The sequence below is a fragment of the Scyliorhinus torazame genome, chromosome 7, assembly GCF_047496885.1.
Source record: "Scyliorhinus torazame isolate Kashiwa2021f chromosome 7, sScyTor2.1, whole genome shotgun sequence".
Taxonomy (NCBI): domain Eukaryota; kingdom Metazoa; phylum Chordata; class Chondrichthyes; order Carcharhiniformes; family Scyliorhinidae; genus Scyliorhinus; species Scyliorhinus torazame.
In genome coordinates, this window is record NC_092713.1 from 308,640,178 (window position 1) to 308,660,158 (window position 19,981).

Here is a 19,981-nt window from a genome sequence, read left to right on the forward strand (position 1 = left end):
AATGGGTCCCCAGAAAAAAAGTTTGAAGAACACTGGCTTAGGGGATGTATGGCCTCCTGCTATTCCGAAGTGGCTCAAGTCATCAAATTCACTTTGGAATTTGAACCCCAGTTCCCCTCTATCAGCCGCAGTCTTGGTGACTGCTCCCCACACCAGTGGGAGGACAATACCTGTTTCTGAAGCTTCAGCAGTCTCTGAATATTTTCCTTTTCCAACTTCTCCTTCTGATAATCTTCCTGATAAATTCCCAGCTAAGAAAGAGCAGACAAGAGAGCTGTAAGCGGCTGCGAGCAGGGACAGTGCCGACATGGGAGACAGGGAAAAGGCAAGGTGGAGAGAGTCACACGGGGGTGGGGGAGGGGTATCAGTTTCACACGCGACACAGAGACACGGCTGAGTGCAGACTGCGAAAGACTCGGGAACGGGGCCAGCTGACCTGGGAAACAACTCCAAACCTCGGGAATTGGGATAGATTGAGGGGAGGCAGGTAGCAGCAACATCAAGAAGAAACGGCATTAGTCCCTGGACTAGCGGGAGGGACAGTAACTGCAATGTGTACGATGGTACATCACCTCTCACTGCAGCCCAGCATTGATACACTCACTGGCAACATCCCACAACATTTCACCGCCTAGTTTTCACCTCTTACCAAAAGAAACAGCAAATGTGTTCCACTGCATGCTCTTCTTTTTTTTTTTTTTGAGTTGTTTACTTCGTGGGGTTGGACCCGAAGATTTGAGGCCGTACAGAATGTCATGCAGATCCTCAACATTCCTTCACCTGCTGTGCACTCACCTGTTTGCTGACCTTGGGGGGGGGGGGGGGGGGGGGAAAGAGAGCGGAATTGCTTCGCAGCAAAGCAGCGAGAAGCTACGCCACCCGCCCTAATCACAAGGCTTCACTAGCTACGGCTGGCGAGCCTCCCGTGGCATTGCTCGTGGATAGAGCGAAAGAACAAACCTGCTTTTCGAAAGCACCTTTCATGACCCCCCCCCCCGGAAAATCCCAAAGTGCCTCACAGTCGACAAAGCGCTGCCTTCCTGAAGTGGAATTACTGTTGTAATGTGGCGGCCAATTTGTGCACAGCAAGCTCTCACAAACACACACAGCAAAGTGGGCATCTGTTTTTCGTTTAAGTGACGTCAGTTGTGGGATGAATATTAGTTCAGGGCAAAGGGGAGAACATTCTTCCTCTTCTTCTTCCAAACGCTGGTTGTGGGATCTTCTATGCCTACCCGAGAGGGCAGACAGGGCCTGTGTTTAACGTCACATCTGAAAGACAGCACCTCTGACAGTGCAGCACTCCCTCAGTGCTTCACCCGGGGGGGGGGGGGGGTGATTGTTCTGGGATGTCAGTGCTCCCCACTCAATTACTGGGAAGAGAAGAGATGTGCAGAGTGTAGCTCAGTGGGTAGCAGTGCTCCCACCCGGAGCCGAAGGCCGTGGGTTCAAGTCCCGCTCCAAAGACTGGAGCAGGAAAATCTAGGCTGACGCCATCGCTGGGGTACTGAGGGGGGTGCTGTCTTTCAGATGAGATGTTAAGGCTCTCAGGCGGATACACTGTTCTGAACAAAGACAGCGGAGATTCTCCCTGGTGCCCTGGCCAATATTTATCCTTCAAACAACATCACAAAAGCAGATGATTTGCACAGCAGATGATGGCATTGAGGTACGTAGGGAAGAGGTGTTGGCAATTCTGGACAGGCTTAAAATAGATAAGTCCCCGGGACCTGATGGGATTTATCCTAGGATTCTCTGGGAGGCCAGGGAAGAGATTGCTGGACCTTTGGCTTTGATTTTTATGTCATCATTGGCTACAGGAATAGTGCCAGAGGACTGGAGGACAGCAAATGTGGTCCCTTTGTTCAAAAAGGGGAGCAGAGACAACCCCGGCAACTATAGACCGGTGAGCCTCACGTCTGTAGTGGGTAAAGTCTTGGAGGGGATTATAAGAGACAAGATTTATAATCATCTAGATAGGAATAATATGATCAGGGATAGTCAGCATGGCTTTGTGAAGGGTAGGTCATGCCTCACAAACCTTATTGAGTTCTTTGAGAAGGTGACTGAACAGGTAGATGAGGGTAGAGCAGTTGATGTGGTGAATATGGATTTCAGCAAAGCGTTTGATAAGGTTCCCCACGGTAGGCTATTGCAGAAAATACGGAGGCTGGGGATTGAGGGTGATTTAGAGATGTGGATCAGAAATTGGCTAGCTGAAAGAAGACAGAGGGTGGTGGTTGATGGGAAATGTTCAGAACGGAGTACAGTCACAAGTGGAGTACCACAAGGATCTGTTCTGGGGCCGTTGCTGTTTGTCATTTTTATCAATGACCTAGAGGAAGGCGCAGTAGGGTGGGTGAGTAAATTTGCAGACAATACTAAAGTCGGTGGTGTTGTCGATAGTGTGGAAGGATGTTGCAGGTTACAGAGGGATATAGATAAGCTGCAGAGCTGGGCTGAGAGGTGACAAATGGAGTTTAATGTAGAGAAGTGTGAGGTGATTCACTTTGGAAGGAATAACAGGAATGCGGAATATTTGGCTAATGGTAAAGTTCTTGAAAGTGTGGATGAGCAGAGGGATCTAGGTGTCCATGTACATAGATCCCTGAAAGTTGCCACCCAGGTTGATAGGGTTGTGAAGAAGGCCTATGGAGTGTTGGCCTTTATTGGTAGAGGGATTGAGTTCCGGAGTCGGGAGGTCATGTTGCAGCTGCACAGAACTCTGGTACGGCCGCATTTGGAGTATTGCGTACAGTTCTGGTCACCGCATTATAGGAAGGACGTGGAGGCTTTGGAGCGGGTGCAGAGGAGATTTACCAGGATGTTGCCTGGTATGGAGGGAAAATCTTATGAGGAAAGGCTGATGGACTTGAGGTTGTTTTCGTTGGAGAGAAGAAGGTTAAGAGACTTAATAGAGGCATACAAAATGATCAGGGGGTTGGATAGGGTGGACAGTGAGAGCCTTCTCCCGCGGATGGAAATGGCTGGCACGAGGGGACATAACTTTAAACTGAGGGGTAATAGATATAGGACAGAGGTCAGAGGTAGGTTCTTTACGCAAAGAGTAGTGAGGCCGTGGAATGCCCTACCTGCTACAGTAGTGAACTCGCCAACATTGAGGGCATTTAAAAGTTTATTGGATAAGCATATGGATGATAATGGCATAGTGTAGGTTAGATGGCTTTTGTTTCGGTGCAACATCGTGGGCCGAAGGGCCTGTACTGCGCTGTATCGTTCTATGTTCTATGTTCTACATCATCACATCCCGGTTTGAGGGATCTCTATGTGCGCAAATTGGCTGCCACATTCCTTACATGACAACTGTGACAGCGCTTCCAAAAAAACATTTTTATTAGCTGCCAAGCATTTTGGGAGATAATGACGGGCGCTACAGAAATGCAGGTCTAAAGAACAAACACTCGGGTGGCACGTTGACAGGTTGAAACCCAGACATCGTTACGAGCTGCTGGAGTTATGGATTTGTGTGGCTGAAATCGTGGGCACAGCTGTGAATAACTACAGGGAGGGAGGATGAAAATCACCGGGTCACTGAAAATAATTGGCGTTTGCCCAAACTCTATTGTTTACTCACATATTGGAGATGTTTGATCAGATTTGGTGCTTCGAAATGGGAAGTCATGTGGTACAACCTCCAAGGTTTATGACCTGATTTGGGGAGAGGTCGCAGAGGTCGGTGTCACCGTGTTGTGTCAACGTGGCAGGGGACACGGGTTTGGAACAGAAATGAAAACTCGGCAGAATCAGCTCGCTAACGCAGTGCTCACAGGGCACTCAAATGTTGCAGCAATGATTTGGTGCCAATTAAGATGTGAAGGGGGCCGCTGGTACGGTGCGTGATAACACGGCAGAGGGGTCTCCGTCCCTCTCACCACCCCTCCTCACAGCGGAGCAGCGCCCCATGAACCCGGCTTCCACTCCCCCCCCCCCCCCCAATCACCCGCTGCCTTGGGTTGGCCTCAGCTCCAACGAACCCATTCTCGGCCCTCATCCACCGTCAGCGTCCATGCTTCTTGGAGGAGGCCAGAGCAGAAAAACCCGGAGATGGAGCAGGGGAAGGAAGATAAAGAGGCTGCCCGAGGGGGAATACGAAAAAAAATGGGGGAAAAAAAAGATAAAAGGGGAAAGATCGAGAAATTCAGCAATGGGACATTGACAAAGTAGATAGGGAGAAAGAATGTGATCGAGAGTGGGAGAGAGGGACACACACACACAGACAGAGTGACAGAGACAGCTAGAGAGAGAGACAGCGAGAGAGAGGGAGAGAGAGAGACGCGCACACACACAGTGACAGAGGGACAGAGGCCGAGAGAGAGAGACAGAGCAAGAGAGAGAGAGAGATAGAGAGACAGACAGACACAGCGAGAGGGACAGAGAGAGAGCGAAAGAGAATGAGAGTGTGAGAATGACAGAGTGTGAGAATGACAGAGAGTGTGAGAATGACAGAGAGTGTGAGAATGACAGAGAGTGTGAGAGTGACAGAGTGTGAGAGTGACAGAGTGTGAGAGTGACAGAGTGTGAGAGTGACAGAGTGTGAGAGTGACAGTGTGAGAGAGTGACAGAGTGTGAGAGTGACAGAGTGTGAGAGTGACAGAGTGTGAGAGTGACAGAGTGTGAGAGTGACAGAGTGTGAGAGTGACAGAGAGTGTGAGAGTGACAGAGAGTGTGAGAGTGACAGAGAGTGTGAGAGTGACAGAGAGTGTGAGAATGACAGAGTGTGAGAGTGACAGAGTGTGAGAGTGACAGAGTGTGAGAGTGACAGAGTGTGAGAGTGACAGAGTGTGAGAGTGACAGAGAGTGTGAGAGTGACAGAGTGTGAGAGTGACAGAGTGTGAGAGTGACAGAGAGTGTGAGAGTGACAGAGAGTGTGAGAGTGACAGAGAGTGCGAGAGTGACAGAGAGTGTGAGAGTGACAGAGAGTGTGAGAATGACAGAGTGAGAGAATGACAGAGTGTGAGAGTGACAGAGTGTGAGAGTGACAGAGTGTGAGAGTGACAGAGAGTGTGAGAGTGACAGAGAGTGTGAGAGTGACAGAGAGTGTGAGAGTGACAGAGTGTGTGAGAATGACAGAGAGTGTGAGAATGACAGAGAGTGTGAGAATGACAGAGAGTGTGAGAATGACAGAGAGTGTGAGAATGACAGAGAGTGTGAGAATGACAGAGAGTGTGAGAATGACAGAGAGTGAGAATGACAGAGTGTGAGAATGACAGAGTGTGAGAATGACAGAGAGTGTGAGAATGACAGAGAGTGTGAGAATGACAGAGAGTGAGAGAATGACAGAGTGAGAGAATGACAGAGTGTGAGAATGACAGAGTGAGGGAATGACAGAGAGTGTGAGAATGACAGAGTGTGAGAATGACAGAGTGTGAGAATGACAGAGTGTGAGAATGACAGAGTGTGAGAATGACAGAGAGTGTGAGAATGACAGAGAGTGTGAGAATGACAGAGAGTGTGAGAATGACAGAGAGTGAGAGAATGACAGAGAGTGAGAATGACAGAGAGTGTGAGAATGACAGAGAGTGAGAGAATGACAGAGAGTGAGAGAATGACAGAGAGTGAGAGAATGACAGAGTGAGAGAATGACAGAGTGAGAGAATGACAGAGTGAGAGAATGACAGAGTGAGAGAATGACAGAGTGTGAGAATGACAGAGTGTGAGAATGACAGAGTGTGAGAATGACAGAGTGAGAATGACAGAGTGAGAGAATGACAGAGTGTGAGAGTGACAGAGTGTGAGAATGACAGAGTGTGAGAATGACAGAGAGTGTGAGAATGACAGAGAGTGAGAGAATGACAGAGTGAGAGAATGACAGAGAGTGAGAGAATGACAGAGTGAGAGAATGACAGAGTGAGAGAATGACAGAGTGAGAGAATGACAGAGTGAGAGAATGACAGAGTGTGAGAATGACAGAGTGTGAGAATGACAGAGAGTGAGAGAATGACAGAGTGAGAGAATGACAGAGAGTGAGAGAATGACAGAGTGAGAGAATGACAGAGTGAGAGAATGACAGAGTGAGAGAATGACAGAGTGAGAGAATGACAGAGTGTGAGAATGACAGAGTGTGAGAATGACAGAGTGAGAATGACAGAGTGAGAGAATGACAGAGTGTGAGAGTGACAGAGTGTGAGAGTGACAGAGAGTGTGAGAGTGACAGAGAGTGTGAGAGTGACAGAGAGTGTGAGAATGACAGAGTGTGAGAGTGACAGAGTGTGAGAGTGACAGAGTGTGAGAGTGACAGAGAGTGTGAGAGTGACAGAGAGTGTGAGAATGACAGAGTGTGAGAGTGACAGAGTGTGAGAGTGACAGAGTGTGAGAGTGACAGAGTGTGAGAGTGACAGAGTGTGAGAGTGACAGAGAGTGTGAGAGTGACAGAGAGTGTGAGAGTGACAGAGAGTGTGAGAGTGACAGAGAGTGTGAGAATGACAGAGTGTGAGAGTGACAGAGTGTGAGAGTGACAGAGAGTGTGAGAGTGACAGAGAGTGTGAGAGTGACAGAGAGTGTGAGAGTGACAGAGAGTATGTGAGAATGACAGAGAGTGTGAGAATGACAGAGAGTGTGAGAATGACAGAGAGTGTGAGAATGACAGAGAGTGTGAGAATGACAGAGAGTGTGAGAATGACAGAGAGTGTGAGAATGACAGAGTGTGAGAATGACAGAGAGTGAGAGAATGACAGAGTGAGAGAATGACAGAGAGTGAGAGAATGACAGAGTGAGAGAATGACAGAGAGAGAGAATGACAGAGTGAGAGAATGACAGAGTGAGAGAATGACAGAGTGAGAGAATGACAGAGTGAGAGAATGACAGAGTGTGAGAATGACAGAGTGTGAGAATGACAGAGAGTGTGAGAATGACAGAGTGTGAGAATGACAGAGAGTGTGAGAATGACAGAGTGTGAGAATGACAGAGAGTGTGAGAATGACAGAGAGTGTGAGAATGACAGAGAGTGAGAGAATGACAGAGAGTGAGAATGACAGAGTGTGAGAATGACAGAGTGTGAGAATGACAGAGTGTGAGAATGACAGAGTGAGAGAATGACAGAGTGAGAGAATGACAGAGTGAGAGAATGACAGAGAGTGAGAATGACAGAGAGTGAGAATGACAGAGTGTGAGAATGACAGAGTGTGAGAATGACAGAGTGTGAGAATGACAGAGTGAGAGAATGACAGAGTGAGAGAATGACAGAGTGTGAGAATGACAGAGAGAGAGAATGACAGAGTGAGAGAATGACAGAGTGTGAGAATGACAGAGTGAGAGAATGACAGAGTGAGAGAATGACAGAGTGAGAGAATGACAGAGAGTGAGAATGACAGAGAGTGAGAATGACAGAGTGTGAGAATGACAGAGTGTGAGAATGACAGAGTGAGAGAATGACAGAGTGAGAGAATGACAGAGTGTGAGAATGACAGAGAGAGAGAATGACAGAGTGAGAGAATGACAGAGTGTGAGAATGACAGAGTGTGAGAATGACAGAGTGTGAGAATGACAGTGTGAGAATGACAGTGTGAGAATGACAGAGTGAGAGAATGACAGAGTGTGAGAATGACAGAGTGTGAGAATGACAGAGTGAGGGAATGACAGAGTGAGGGAATGACAGAGTGAGGGAATGACAGAGTGAGGGAATGACAGAGAGAGAGAATGACAGAGTGAGAGAATGACAGAGTGAGAGAATGACAGAGTGTGAGAATGACAGAGTGTGAGAATGACAGAGTGTGAGAATGACAGAGTGTGAGAATGACAGAGTGTGAGAATGACAGAGTGAGGGAATGACAGAGTGAGGGAATGACAGAGAGAGAGAATGACAGAGAGAGAGAATGACAGAGTGAGAGAATGACAGAGTGAGAGAATGACAGAGTGAGAGAATGACAGAGTGAGAGAATGACAGAGTGAGAGAATGACAGAGTGTGAGAATGACAGAGAGTGTGAGAATGACAGAGAGTGAGAATGACAGAGTGAGGGAATGACAGAGTGAGGGAATGACAGAGTGAGAGAATGACAGAGTGTGAGAATGACAGAGAGTGAGAATGACAGAGTGTGAGAATGACAGAGAGAGAGAATGACAGAGTGAGAGAATGACAGAGTGAGAGAATGACAGAGTGTGAGAATGACAGAGTGTGAGAATGACAGAGAGAGAGAATGACAGAGTGAGGGAATGACAGAGAGAGAGAATGACAGAGAGAGAGAATGACAGAGTGTGAGAATGACAGAGTGTGAGAATGACAGAGTGAGGGAATGACAGAGTGAGAGAATGACAGAGTGAGAGAATGACAGAGTGTGAGAATGACAGAGAGTGAGAATGACAGAGTGTGAGAATGACAGAGAGAGAATGACAGAGAGAGAGAATGACAGAGTGAGAGAATGACAGAGAGAGAGAATGACAGAGTGAGAGAATGACAGAGTGAGAGAATGACAGAGTGTGAGAATGACAGAGAGAGAGAATGACAGAGTGAGAGAATGACAGAGTGAGGGAATGACAGAGTGAGAGAATGACAGAGTGTGAGAATGACAGAGTGAGAGAATGACAGAGAGTGAGAATGACAGAGAGTGAGAATGACAGAGTGAGGGAATGACAGAGTGAGGGAATGACAGAGAGAGAGAATGACAGAGTGAGAGAATGACAGAGTGAGAGAATGACAGAGTGAGGGAATGACAGAGTGAGAGAATGACAGAGTGAGAGAATGACAGAGTGTGAGAATGACAGAGTGTGAGAATGACAGAGTGAGAGAATGACAGAGAGAGAGAATGACAGAGTGAGAGAATGACAGAGTGTGAGAATGACAGAGTGAGAGAATGACAGAGAGAGAGAATGACAGAGTGTGAGAATGACAGAGAGTGAGAATGACAGAGTGAGAGAATGACAGAGTGAGAGAATGACAGAGAGTGAGAATGACAGAGTGTGAGAATGACAGAGAGAGAGAATGACAGAGTGAGAGAATGACAGAGTGAGAGAATGACAGAGAGAGAGAATGACAGAGAGTGTGAGAATGACAGAGTGAGAGAATGACAGAGTGTGAGAATGACAGAGAGTGAGAATGACAGAGTGTGAGAATGACAGAGTGTGAGAATGACAGAGTGTGAGAATGACAGAGAGAGAGAATGACAGAGTGAGAGAATGACAGAGTGTGAGAATGACAGAGAGAGAGAATGACAGAGTGTGAGAATGACAGAGAGAGAGAATGACAGAGTGAGAGAATGACAGAGTGTGAGAATGACAGAGAGTGAGAATGACAGAGAGTGAGAATGACAGAGTGAGGGAATGACAGAGTGAGGGAATGACAGAGAGAGAGAATGACAGAGTGAGGGAATGACAGAGTGTGAGAATGACAGAGTGAGGGAATGACAGAGTGAGAGAATGACAGAGAGAGAGAATGACAGAGTGAGGGAATGACAGAGTGAGGGAATGACAGAGTGAGGGAATGACAGAGTGAGGGAATGACAGAGTGAGGGAATGACAGAGTGAGGGAATGACAGAGTGTGAGAATGACAGAGTGAGGGAATGACAGAGTGAGAGAATGACAGAGTGTGAGAATGACAGAGTGTGAGAATGACAGAGTGAGAATGACAGAGTGAGAATGACAGAGTGTGAGAATGACAGAGTGAGAGAATGACAGAGTGAGGGAATGACAGAGTGAGAGAATGACAGAGTGAGAGAATGACAGAGTGAGAGAATGACAGAGAGAGAGAATGACAGAGTGAGAGAATGACAGAGAGAGAGAATGACAGAGAGAGAGAATGACAGAGTGAGAGAATGACAGAGTGTGAGAATGACAGAGAGAGAGAATGACAGAGTGAGAGAATGACAGAGTGAGAGAATGACAGAGTGAGAGAATGACAGAGTGTGAGAATGACAGAGTGTGAGAATGACAGAGAGAGAGAATGACAGAGAGAGAGAATGACAGAGTGAGAGAATGACAGAGTGTGAGAATGACAGAGAGAGAGAATGACAGAGTGTGAGAATGACAGAGTGAGAGAATGACAGAGAGAGAGAATGACAGAGTGAGAGAATGACAGAGTGAGAGAATGACAGAGTGAGGGAATGACAGAGTGAGGGAATGACAGAGTGTGAGAATGACAGAGAGTGAGAATGACAGAGTGAGAGAATGACAGAGAGAGAGAATGACAGAGTGAGAGAATGACAGAGTGAGAGAATGACAGAGTGAGAGAATGACAGAGTGTGAGAATGACAGAGAGAGAGAATGACAGAGAGAGAGAATGACAGAGTGAGAGAATGACAGAGAGTGTGAGAATGACAGAGAGTGAGAATGACAGAGAGAGAGAGAATGACAGAGTGAGAGAATGACAGAGTGAGAGAATGACAGAGTGTGAGAATGACAGAGAGAGAGAATGACAGAGAGTGTGAGAATGACAGAGAGAGAGAGAATGACAGAGAGAGAGAGAATGACAGAGTGTGAGAATGACAGAGTGAGAGAATGACAGAGTGAGAGAATGACAGAGAGAGAGAATGACAGAGAGAGAGAATGACAGAGTGAGAGAATGACAGAGTGAGAGAATGACAGAGTGAGAGAATGACAGAGTGAGAGAATGACAGAGTGAGAGAATGACAGAGTGTGAGAATGACAGAGAGAGAGAATGACAGAGAGTGTGGGAATGACAGAGAGTGTGAGAATGACAGAGAGTGTGAGAATGACAGAGTGAGAGAATGACAGAGAGAGAGAATGACAGAGTGTGAGAATGACAGAGTGTGAGAATGACAGAGAGAGAGAATGACAGAGAGTGTGAGAATGACAGAGAGTGAGAATGACAGAGAGAGAGAGAATGACAGAGTGTGAGAATGACAGAGTGAGAGAATGACAGAGTGAGAGAATGACAGAGTGAGAGAATGACAGAGTGTGAGAATGACAGAGAGAGAGAATGACAGAGAGTGTGAGAATGACAGAGAGTGAGAATGACAGAGAGAGAGAATGACAGAGTGTGAGAATGACAGAGAGAGTGAGAATGACAGAGAGTGTGGGAATGACAGAGAGTGTGAGAATGACAGAGAGTGTGAGAATGACAGAGTGAGAGAATGACAGAGAGAGAGAATGACAGAGAGAGAGAATGACAGAGTGAGAGAATGACAGAGTGTGAGAATGACAGAGAGAGAGAATGACAGAGAGTGTGAGAATGACAGAGAGTGAGAATGACAGAGTGAGAGAATGACAGAGTGTGAGAATGACAGAGAGAGAGAATGACAGAGAGTGTGAGAATGACAGAGAGTGAGAATGACAGAGTGAGAGAATGACAGAGTGAGAGAATGACAGAGTGAGAGAATGACAGAGTGAGAGAATGACAGAGTGTGAGAATGACAGAGAGTGAGAATGACAGAGAGAGAGAGAATGACAGAGTGTGAGAATGACAGAGTGAGAGAATGACAGAGTGAGAGAATGACAGAGTGAGAGAATGACAGAGTGTGAGAATGACAGAGTGTGAGAATGACAGAGAGAGAGAATGACAGAGAGTGTGAGAATGACAGAGAGTGAGAATGACAGAGTGAGAGAATGACAGAGTGAGAGAATGACAGAGTGAGAGAATGACAGAGTGAGAGAATGACAGAGTGAGAGAATGACAGAGAGAGAGAATGACAGAGTGTGAGAATGACAGAGAGAGAGAATGACAGAGAGTGTGAGAATGACAGAGAGTGAGAATGACAGAGAGAGAGAGAATGACAGGGTGTGAGAATGACAGAGTGAGAGAATGACAGAGTGAGAGAATGACAGAGTGAGAGAATGACAGAGTGTGAGAATGACAGAGTGTGAGAATGACAGAGAGAGAGAATGACAGAGAGTGTGAGAATGACAGAGAGTGAGAATGACAGAGAGAGAGAGAATGACAGAGTGTGAGAATGACAGAGTGAGAGAATGACAGAGTGAGAGAATGACAGAGAGAGTGAGAATGACAGAGAGTGTGGGAATGACAGAGAGTGTGAGAATGACAGAGAGTGTGAGAATGACAGAGTGAGAGAATGACAGAGAGAGAGAATGACAGAGAGAGAGAGAATGACAGAGTGTGAGAATGACAGAGTGAGAGAATGACAGAGAGAGAGAATGACAGAGAGAGAGAATGACAGAGTGAGAGAATGACAGAGTGTGAGAATGACAGAGTGTGAGAATGACAGAGAGAGAGAATGACAGAGAGAGTGAGAATGACAGAGAGAGAGAATGACAGAGAGAGAGAATGACAGAGAGAGTGAGAATGACAGAGAGAGAGAATGACAGAGTGAGGGAATGACAGGGTGTGAGAATGACAGAGTGTGAGAATGACAGAGTGAGAGAATGACAGAGAGAGTGAGAATGACAGAGTGAGAGAATGACAGAGAGAGAGAATGACAGAGTGAGGGAATGACAGAGTGAGAGAATGACAGAGAGTGAGAATGACAGAGTGTGAGAATGACAGAGTGAGAGAATGACAGAGTGAGGGAATGACAGAGTGTGAGAATGACAGAGTGTGTGAATGACAGAGTGAGGGAATGACAGAGTGAGGAATGACAGAGTGAGAGAATGACAGAGTGTGAGAATGACAGAGAGAGAGAATGACAGAGTGAGAGAATGACAGAGTGAGAGAATGACAGAGTGTGAGAATGACAGAGAGAGAGAATGACAGAGAGTGTGAGAATGACAGAGAGTGAGAATGACAGAGTGAGAGAATGACAGAGAGAGAGAATGACAGAGTGAGAGAATGACAGAGTGAGAGAATGACAGAGAGAGAGAATGACAGAGAGAGAGAGAATGACAGAGTGAGAGAATGACAGAGTGAGAGAATGACAGAGTGTGAGAATGACAGAGTGAGAGAATGACAGAGAGAGAGAATGACAGAGAGAGTGAGAATGATAGAGAGAGAGAATGACAGAGAGAGTGAGAATGACAGAGAGATAAAAAGATAGAAAACAAACAAACAAGAAAGAACGAATGAGAGATAGTCCCCATCGTTTCGTACCTGGGTATTCAGCAACGTCATTTGAGATTGGACCTTTTCCAGTTTCTGTTTTAGCTCTTCCTTTTCCTCATTCATGCGTTCTCGATCACTCCTCTCCCTTTGGAAATCTCCTCAATATTTTAACCTAATGAGGGGTAATAAACCTCATGGGTAATTAAAGTCAGGACTTAACTTATTTAAACCTCCTCACATCACCGACAGGCAGCTCAGAATGTGTTACACCCAGTCCCTATCCTCACCGTGCAGCAAGGGAAACAGACAGCAGCACAGGCGGCGAATGACCAGGGTCATCTTCTTGAGGCGAGGACAGTACATTGGAACTGGATGAGGTCATTCAGCCCCTCAACCCCTGTTCCAACAGCCAATGGGATCCGGGAACCACTCTGCACCCACCTTTGCCCCGGATTCCTTAGCAGCTTTGGTTAACAAAAATCTATCAGACAATCCCAGATTTTACCTCAACACTTGACCCAGCTGAAACAGCCAATCAAGGACAGCTTCCCAACTTCTCCCACCCTTTTGTGGGTAAAAACGTTACCCAGCTTCATTCCCGACAGGCCTGCCTCGAATCTTTACACTTTTGTTTACACTTTACAGTTTAGCCAGTCCTAAACTCCGCAACCGGCTGAAAATAGTTTCTCAGCGGGTCAGGCAACACCTGCGGGGGGGACAGAGTTAACATTTCTTGTCAAAATAATCTTTTATCAGAACTCTTCCATCCGAACTGTTAATGTCATCTGAGAGTTACCATCTCAGGTCAAGATGATCTTTTGTCAGGATTGTTCTGATAAAAGGTTACTTTGACCTGAAAACATTAACTCTTTTTCTCTCCCCCACGGACACTGCCCGACCTGGTGAGTTTTTCCAGCATTTTCTGTTTGGTTTTCAGCATCAGTGGGATTGGTCTTTGTGAAATGGATTCTTTCCGTCCGCCGTACCAATTCACGATAGTATCTCGAGAACCTCAAACCTGAGCCATTTAAATTCCATGGTGTTTTTAAAAAAGATTCTTCCTGTTTCACCGCCAGTGACTGGTGAGTTTTTTCTTTGTTCTCCAAGCTCAGAGACCGACTGGATTCTCCTCCTCCAGCCGCTGGTAGCAGAGTTCCCGATACGGCCGTGAATCGAGCGCCGGGGACAAAACGTGATCAGGCGGCGCTTTGCGATGCTCCAGTCACCCACTGGCGGCGGCAACGGGGTTTGTGCCCTGTACCGGTGTCCAGCCCTTAACGGGTTTGCATCGGACACCGTGGGGCGCGATTCTCCGACCCCCCCCCCCACCGGTCGGAGAATCGCTGGGGGCTGGCGTGAATCCCGCCCCCCGCCGTGTCCCGAATTCTCTGCCACCAGAGATTCGGCGGGGGCAGGAATCGCACCACGTCGGTCGGCGGGCCCGCCCCCGGCGATTCTCCGGCCCGCGATGGGCCGAAGTCCCGCCGCTGTCAACCCCTCTCCCGCCGGCGTGGATTGAACCACCTTTTGAACGGCGGGACAAGGCGGCGCGGGTGGGCTCCGGGGTCCTGCGGGGGGGGGGGGGGGGGGGGGGCGGGGCGATCTGGCCCCGGGGGGTGCCCCCACGGTGGCCTGGCCCGCGATCGCTCGGGGCCCACCGATCCGCGGGCGAGGCCTGTGCCGTGGGGGGCACTCTTTTTCTTCCGCCTTCGCCATGGTCTTCACTATGGCAGAGGCGGAAGAGACCCCGTCCCCTGCGCATGGCGCGGGGATGACATCAGCAGCCGCTGACGCTCCCGCGCATGCGTCGCCCGGCAAAGACCTTTCGGTGCCGGCTGGCGTGGCGCCAAAGGCCTTTCCCGCCAGCCGGGCGGAGCGGGAAACCGCTCCGGCGCGGGCCTAGCCCCTCAAGATGAGGGCTTGGGGCCCTAAAGGTGCCGAGACTTCCGCATCTTTGGGGCGGCCCGACGCCGGAGTGGTTCCCGCCGCTCCATTACGCTGGAACCCCCTCTCACACCCCACCGGGTAGTGGGAGAATCCCGCCCCCGGATTCCTCCACGCCCTCCCTAATTCTCCAGCCCTCTGGACCGGGATTCGTGCGGGCAAATTATTTGCCAGCGTGGTCCCTGATATGACGGACCTCACGGTGGGCCAAGGGGATAAGTATTTATGATTGGTGCCCCCAAAGTACATCAGAGGGCCCAGTCCCCTCCAGCTCCCCCCACCAGACCCCCCCTATCAGACGCCCGTAATACCCTGCCCCCAACAGAAACCTCAATCTTTGGACCCTCCATATCAGAGGACCCCCATATCAGAGAAACCCCCAAAACAAAGAACCCCCCCCCACCGATAACAGAGGCCCCCCATAACAAACACCCCCACCACCACATCAGCCATCCCTGGCCTAGAAGCTAAAGAGCATTCCAGGCAGAGAAAAAAACACAGCTTTTTCTCTTACCTGTGCCTTACACCTGCTGCCTCAGACAGATGTCTATAAAGCAGCAGCTGTAATGTCATAGAAAGCTAAAATCACAAAATCCATTCAAGAGTGAAGGGAAATTAAAACAAACAATCAAGATATCTGGCTGTCCACACTTCCAGCCCTTTGTAGAGTGAAGAGTCTATTTAATAAACTCTGATTAATAAACTCAACCCATGTGCATCTGCATCTATTCTGCACCGTTAGTCCAAAGATACAACAGTGAAGACACTAATTATAATTTTTTTTTAAAGCAAAGCCAACATGTTTTTACAAAAAGAAAATAGTATTTATTTGAGTTATATTAGAAATATAAAATTCATTAGAGTTTTTTTTGAGGCTGTAACTAATCAGGTAGATAAAGGAGAACCAGTAGATTTAGTGCACTTATATTTCAAAGGTGTCACACAAAATGTTAATAATGCAAGTAAAGGGTTCATGGATTTGGGGGTGGGGTTGGTGGGGGTGATATAGCGGTACGGATAGCGGATTGGTTAACGGACAGGAAGCAGAGAGCATTGATTAGGGGGCACATGTTGAAGTTGGCAGATTGCGAGTGGAGAAGGGATGAGTTGCTGTGCCAACAACTAATTACAATGGACATTAAATGACTTAGCTTTGTATTGACAGCAAACCAAAGAGAAAAAGACAGAGAGTAACGAGTCTGTGTGAATGGAAGCTATGAGGAGGAACACAAGAGGCTGCAAAGAGACATTGGCCCGTGTCTCCCAGAAAAATATCGAAGTTAATTTGTGAATGAAAATGAAAATCGCTTATTGTCACAAGTAGGCTTCAATGAAGTTACTGTGAAAAGCCCCTCGTCGCCACATTCCGGCGCCTGTTCGAGGGAGGCTGGTACGGGAATTGAACCGTGCTGCTGGCCTGCCTTGGTCTGCTTTAAAAGCCAGCTATTTAGCCAGTGTGCTAAACCAGGGTTTTTCAGGGAGAGCCGGCGAGTTGCCCACCGCTACGCAATGACACTTTTCTGGGCCCTGGGGAGTTTCTCGCCAGTTTAGGCAGACTAAGAATTTTTTCTAGCACTGGGGAGCTGACTCAGAGATTGGGCCGCCATTTTGAAAGGGTGCCCCTCGATCTCTAAGTGAGCTTGTGGGTCCCCCACACCCCCCACCCATGGGCAATGTCACCCCCCCACACACATGGACACTACCGCCAGACCCCCCCCCCCCCAAGTGAGGACACTACGCTATGGGGCCCATGGGGGTGTCCCCTCTTCAGGTTCCACCAAGCTCCCTTACAGCACACCCTCCCTTCTAGGACGCCGCCCATCCATCTCCCCCAACTTCCGGAGGCCCTACTTACCTGCCCTGCACTCCACAACCCCTTCAAACCTCCCTTCACCCTCATTTCATAGCCATGGCCCCCTTGCCCCCTGACCCTTGGTAGTGCCACCCTGGCACCCAGGCAGTTCCTCCTGCTGGCTTAGCAGTGCCAGGGTGGCAGTGCCAAGGTGCCTTCATTCAGGGGAGGGGCCAGGGAGTCAGCCTGCACGTACCCTGACCACCAGGTGTCTCCAAGGGACTGGGAGACCCTCCCGAGTGCCGATCCGCCTGATCCATGTTTGTGTGGACCAGCACTGATTGTCACTCAGTTGCAGCCTCCCTGGGGAGGCCAGAGAATCGAGGGAGGCCGATGAATCCTGGGCAGGTAGGTCACAAGTAGGTTTCCGACCTACTTCCGCGGGCGTCATTCGATCCCACCCTTTTGGTGCGGGTTCCGACTCTGACATCTCGCGGGACTGCAGAGAAACTCGAGAGGCGCTGAGGCTGTTGGGTGGCTCGCTGGAGCACTTTCTCAAGATTCTCCTGCTAGGTTTGTGCTCTCGCTTGAGCGCAACGTGGCCGGAGAATCGCACCAGAGTTAATGGGTACGATTCTCCCAAAAAATAGCTGAGTTTCATTTTGGGTGGGTTTCACAGGGTGATTCCATCAAGTGTTTGGGCAGGATCCAGATCGCTATTCACGCCGCACCTAGCGATTTTCTTGGAGCTTGGGAGGATTCTCACTGAACGATCAGAAACATTGTGGGTTAGCAGCAAAAGCAGCTAAATGCTTTCACTTCTTTTTTTCTCAGCAGAAAGCACTTAGTTCCTTTTGATGTGGTGAAGAGCTGTCAATGCATAAGAAAAGTGTTTATAAACATTGTGGTTGGCATCAATGGAGGGTACTTGAGATGCATTCAGCGTGAAGGGAAAGATAAATAAACAAAATCCCTCAGCAGTTGTGTCTGGACCAATAAAATTGTCGATCACTGGCTAGTGAAATGTATTGCTGTGTGAAATTATTAATAATAATAATAACTTACTGTCACAAGTAGGCTTCAATGAAGTTACTGTGAAAAGCCCCTAGTCGCCACATTCCGGCGCCTGTTCGAGGAGGCTGGAACAGGAATTGAACCCGCGCTGTTGGGCTTGTTCTGTATGACAAGCCCCCACTGTGCTAAACCAGCCCCTTTTGAATGTAATATTTGCATTTCAAAGGCTGTCAGGGATTTGAAGCCCTTTGAACTGGGCTTTTGAGGACGCCTCTGACACTTGTAACAGCTGCTGCTTTAAATACATTTGTCTGAGGCAGCAGATGTCAGGGAAGGGTAAGTGAAAATTAAGTGATTTTTCACTCTACTGACTGGACTGCTCTTCAGCTTTTAGGCAGGGGCGGCTGATGGGGGTCTCTGGTGGGAGGAAGGGTCGGGTCACCTCATGCTTATGTACCGTTATTCCCGTGGTGGGGGAAAGAATGCCTCTACTTAACAGCAGGATTTGCGTTGTGTGTGTGTGTGGGGGGGGGGGGGGGGGGGGGTTAGCAACAGGTTTTTGGTTCCTCAGGCAATTAAGCGATATGGAATGGACAGGAAAGTGAATCACCCCTGATCATATTGAACGGCGGAGCAGGTTCGAGGAGATAAAGGGGTCTTACTCGTGCTCTTTTTCCTGAGGTGCAGTTCTCAGGCCTGAACCACTGTATGAGAAAAATGAGGTCTGACCCAAGATAAGGTAACCGACACGGTGGCCCAGCGGTTAGCACTGGTGCCTCACAGCTCCAGGGACACGGGTTCGATTCCGGCCTCGGGTCACTCTCTGCGCAGAGTCTGCACATTCTCCCCGTGTGTGCGTGGGTTTCCCCCGGGGGCTCCGGCTTCCTCCCACATTTCAAAGACGTGCAAGTTGGGTGGATTGGCCGTGATAAATTGCCCCTTAGTGTCCAGGGATGTGTAGGGTCGGTTACGGGATTATGAGGCTCGGGCGGGGGGGGGGGGGGCTGGGCAGTGAACCTGAGTGGGGGGGGGGAGGGGCTGGGCAGTGAACCTGAGTGGGGTGCTCTTTCAGAGGGTCGGTGCAGACTCGATGGGCTGAATGCCTCCTTGTGCACTGCAGGGATTCTACAACCCCCTCAGAATCCCAGCACCTCCGTGTGGATAAAGGCCGACATTCCATTAGCCTTTTCAATTACCTTTTTTGTTCCTGACCAATGACTCTCAACAATTTCTGTCCTAGGACCCAATAAGACCTGCTGGTCATCCACAAGTCCGAGGAGATTTTCAGAGAAAGGGTGTGTCACGGTAACGGCACTGGGCTGGTAATCAGGGGATCCCGATGAATTCTCGAGGGGGGACGTGGGTTCTGATGGAATTTAAATTCCATAATAAATCTGGAGTTAAATGTGAATTTTGTTTTTCTGGGTGCAGGTGGGTTGAATGCCATCTTCTGTACTTTATGTCCTTATCAGATTCAATGTGAATGACCTCACATTTCCCACTCTGAACTCCATCTACCACAGTTTCCACCCCCCCCCCCCCCCCCCCCCCCCCCCGCCCCTGCCCCACACACACACTTTATTCATCAGTAACCCTTTCTGTTCCCCTCCACAGTGTTTATAGGCATCAGCAAACCCAAGTGCCTGGGTGGGAGAGAGAGAGAGAGAGAGAGAGAGAGAGAGAGAGAGAGAGAGACAGGAGATGGAGGGGAAGGTGATACAAATCGAGGGTCAATTGTAACAGGATCCAATACTGCCCCAAAGATACTGCCCCAAAGATACTGCCCAAAGATACTGCCCCAAAGATACTGCCCCAAAGCAGTTGGGTCACAGGTAGGTGTCAAAGGGAAGGACAGGGTACAAAGGTCTGGAGGAGGTTACAGAGTTAGGGAGGGGGGGGGGGGGGGGGGGCGACGAAGCAGTGGAGAGACGGCCACAGGAGTATCAATAAAAGAGAGAAAGGTTTGCCGGAAAGGATCGACTGACCTGTTGTTTGAGGACCTCGATCTGTGTCAGCAGCTCAGTCCTCCTCGCGGTGTCATGCAGGATTCCCCAGCGTTGCTGAAGAGAGGGGGGCGTGTGAGCGGGCGACCGGACAGCGAGGGCTTCCTCCAAGGCCTGTAGAGAGAGAGACAACTTCTGCTCAACGAAGATCAGTGGAAGGAAGAAAGAAGATTGGCTGGAGTTAGAGAGAGAGGGGGAGGTGGAGGGCCGGGGGGTGCAAAATGGAGCGTCAACTGTGACAGGACCCAAATGCTTCCCTCAAACCAATTGCGGCCTACTGAGCAAAGGCCCGAAACAACCTGGGCCTTTTCTGGCCAAGTGGGCA

General features: G+C 48.8%; 1 protein-coding gene across 2 annotated transcripts in view; it reads right to left on the reverse strand.

The window, feature by feature from the left end:
• The window catches only part of tnip1 (TNFAIP3 interacting protein 1), a 29,086-nt gene extending 16,014 nt beyond the window's left edge, over nucleotides 1-13,072 (reverse strand). Inside the window, exons 1-2 of one of the 2 annotated variants that reach the window (XM_072512733.1) lie at nucleotides 12,952-13,072; nucleotides 171-251 (exon numbers count right to left, since the gene is read on the reverse strand). In XM_072512733.1, coding sequence (XP_072368834.1) covers nucleotides 171-251; nucleotides 12,952-13,026 — 156 coding nt within the window. In that variant the 5' untranslated portion in view covers nucleotides 13,027-13,072. The remainder of the gene's footprint in view (nucleotides 1-170; nucleotides 252-12,951) is intronic. The other variant, XM_072512735.1, reaches the window with a different exon arrangement.
• Nucleotides 13,073-19,981: the final 6,909 nt, after the last annotated feature.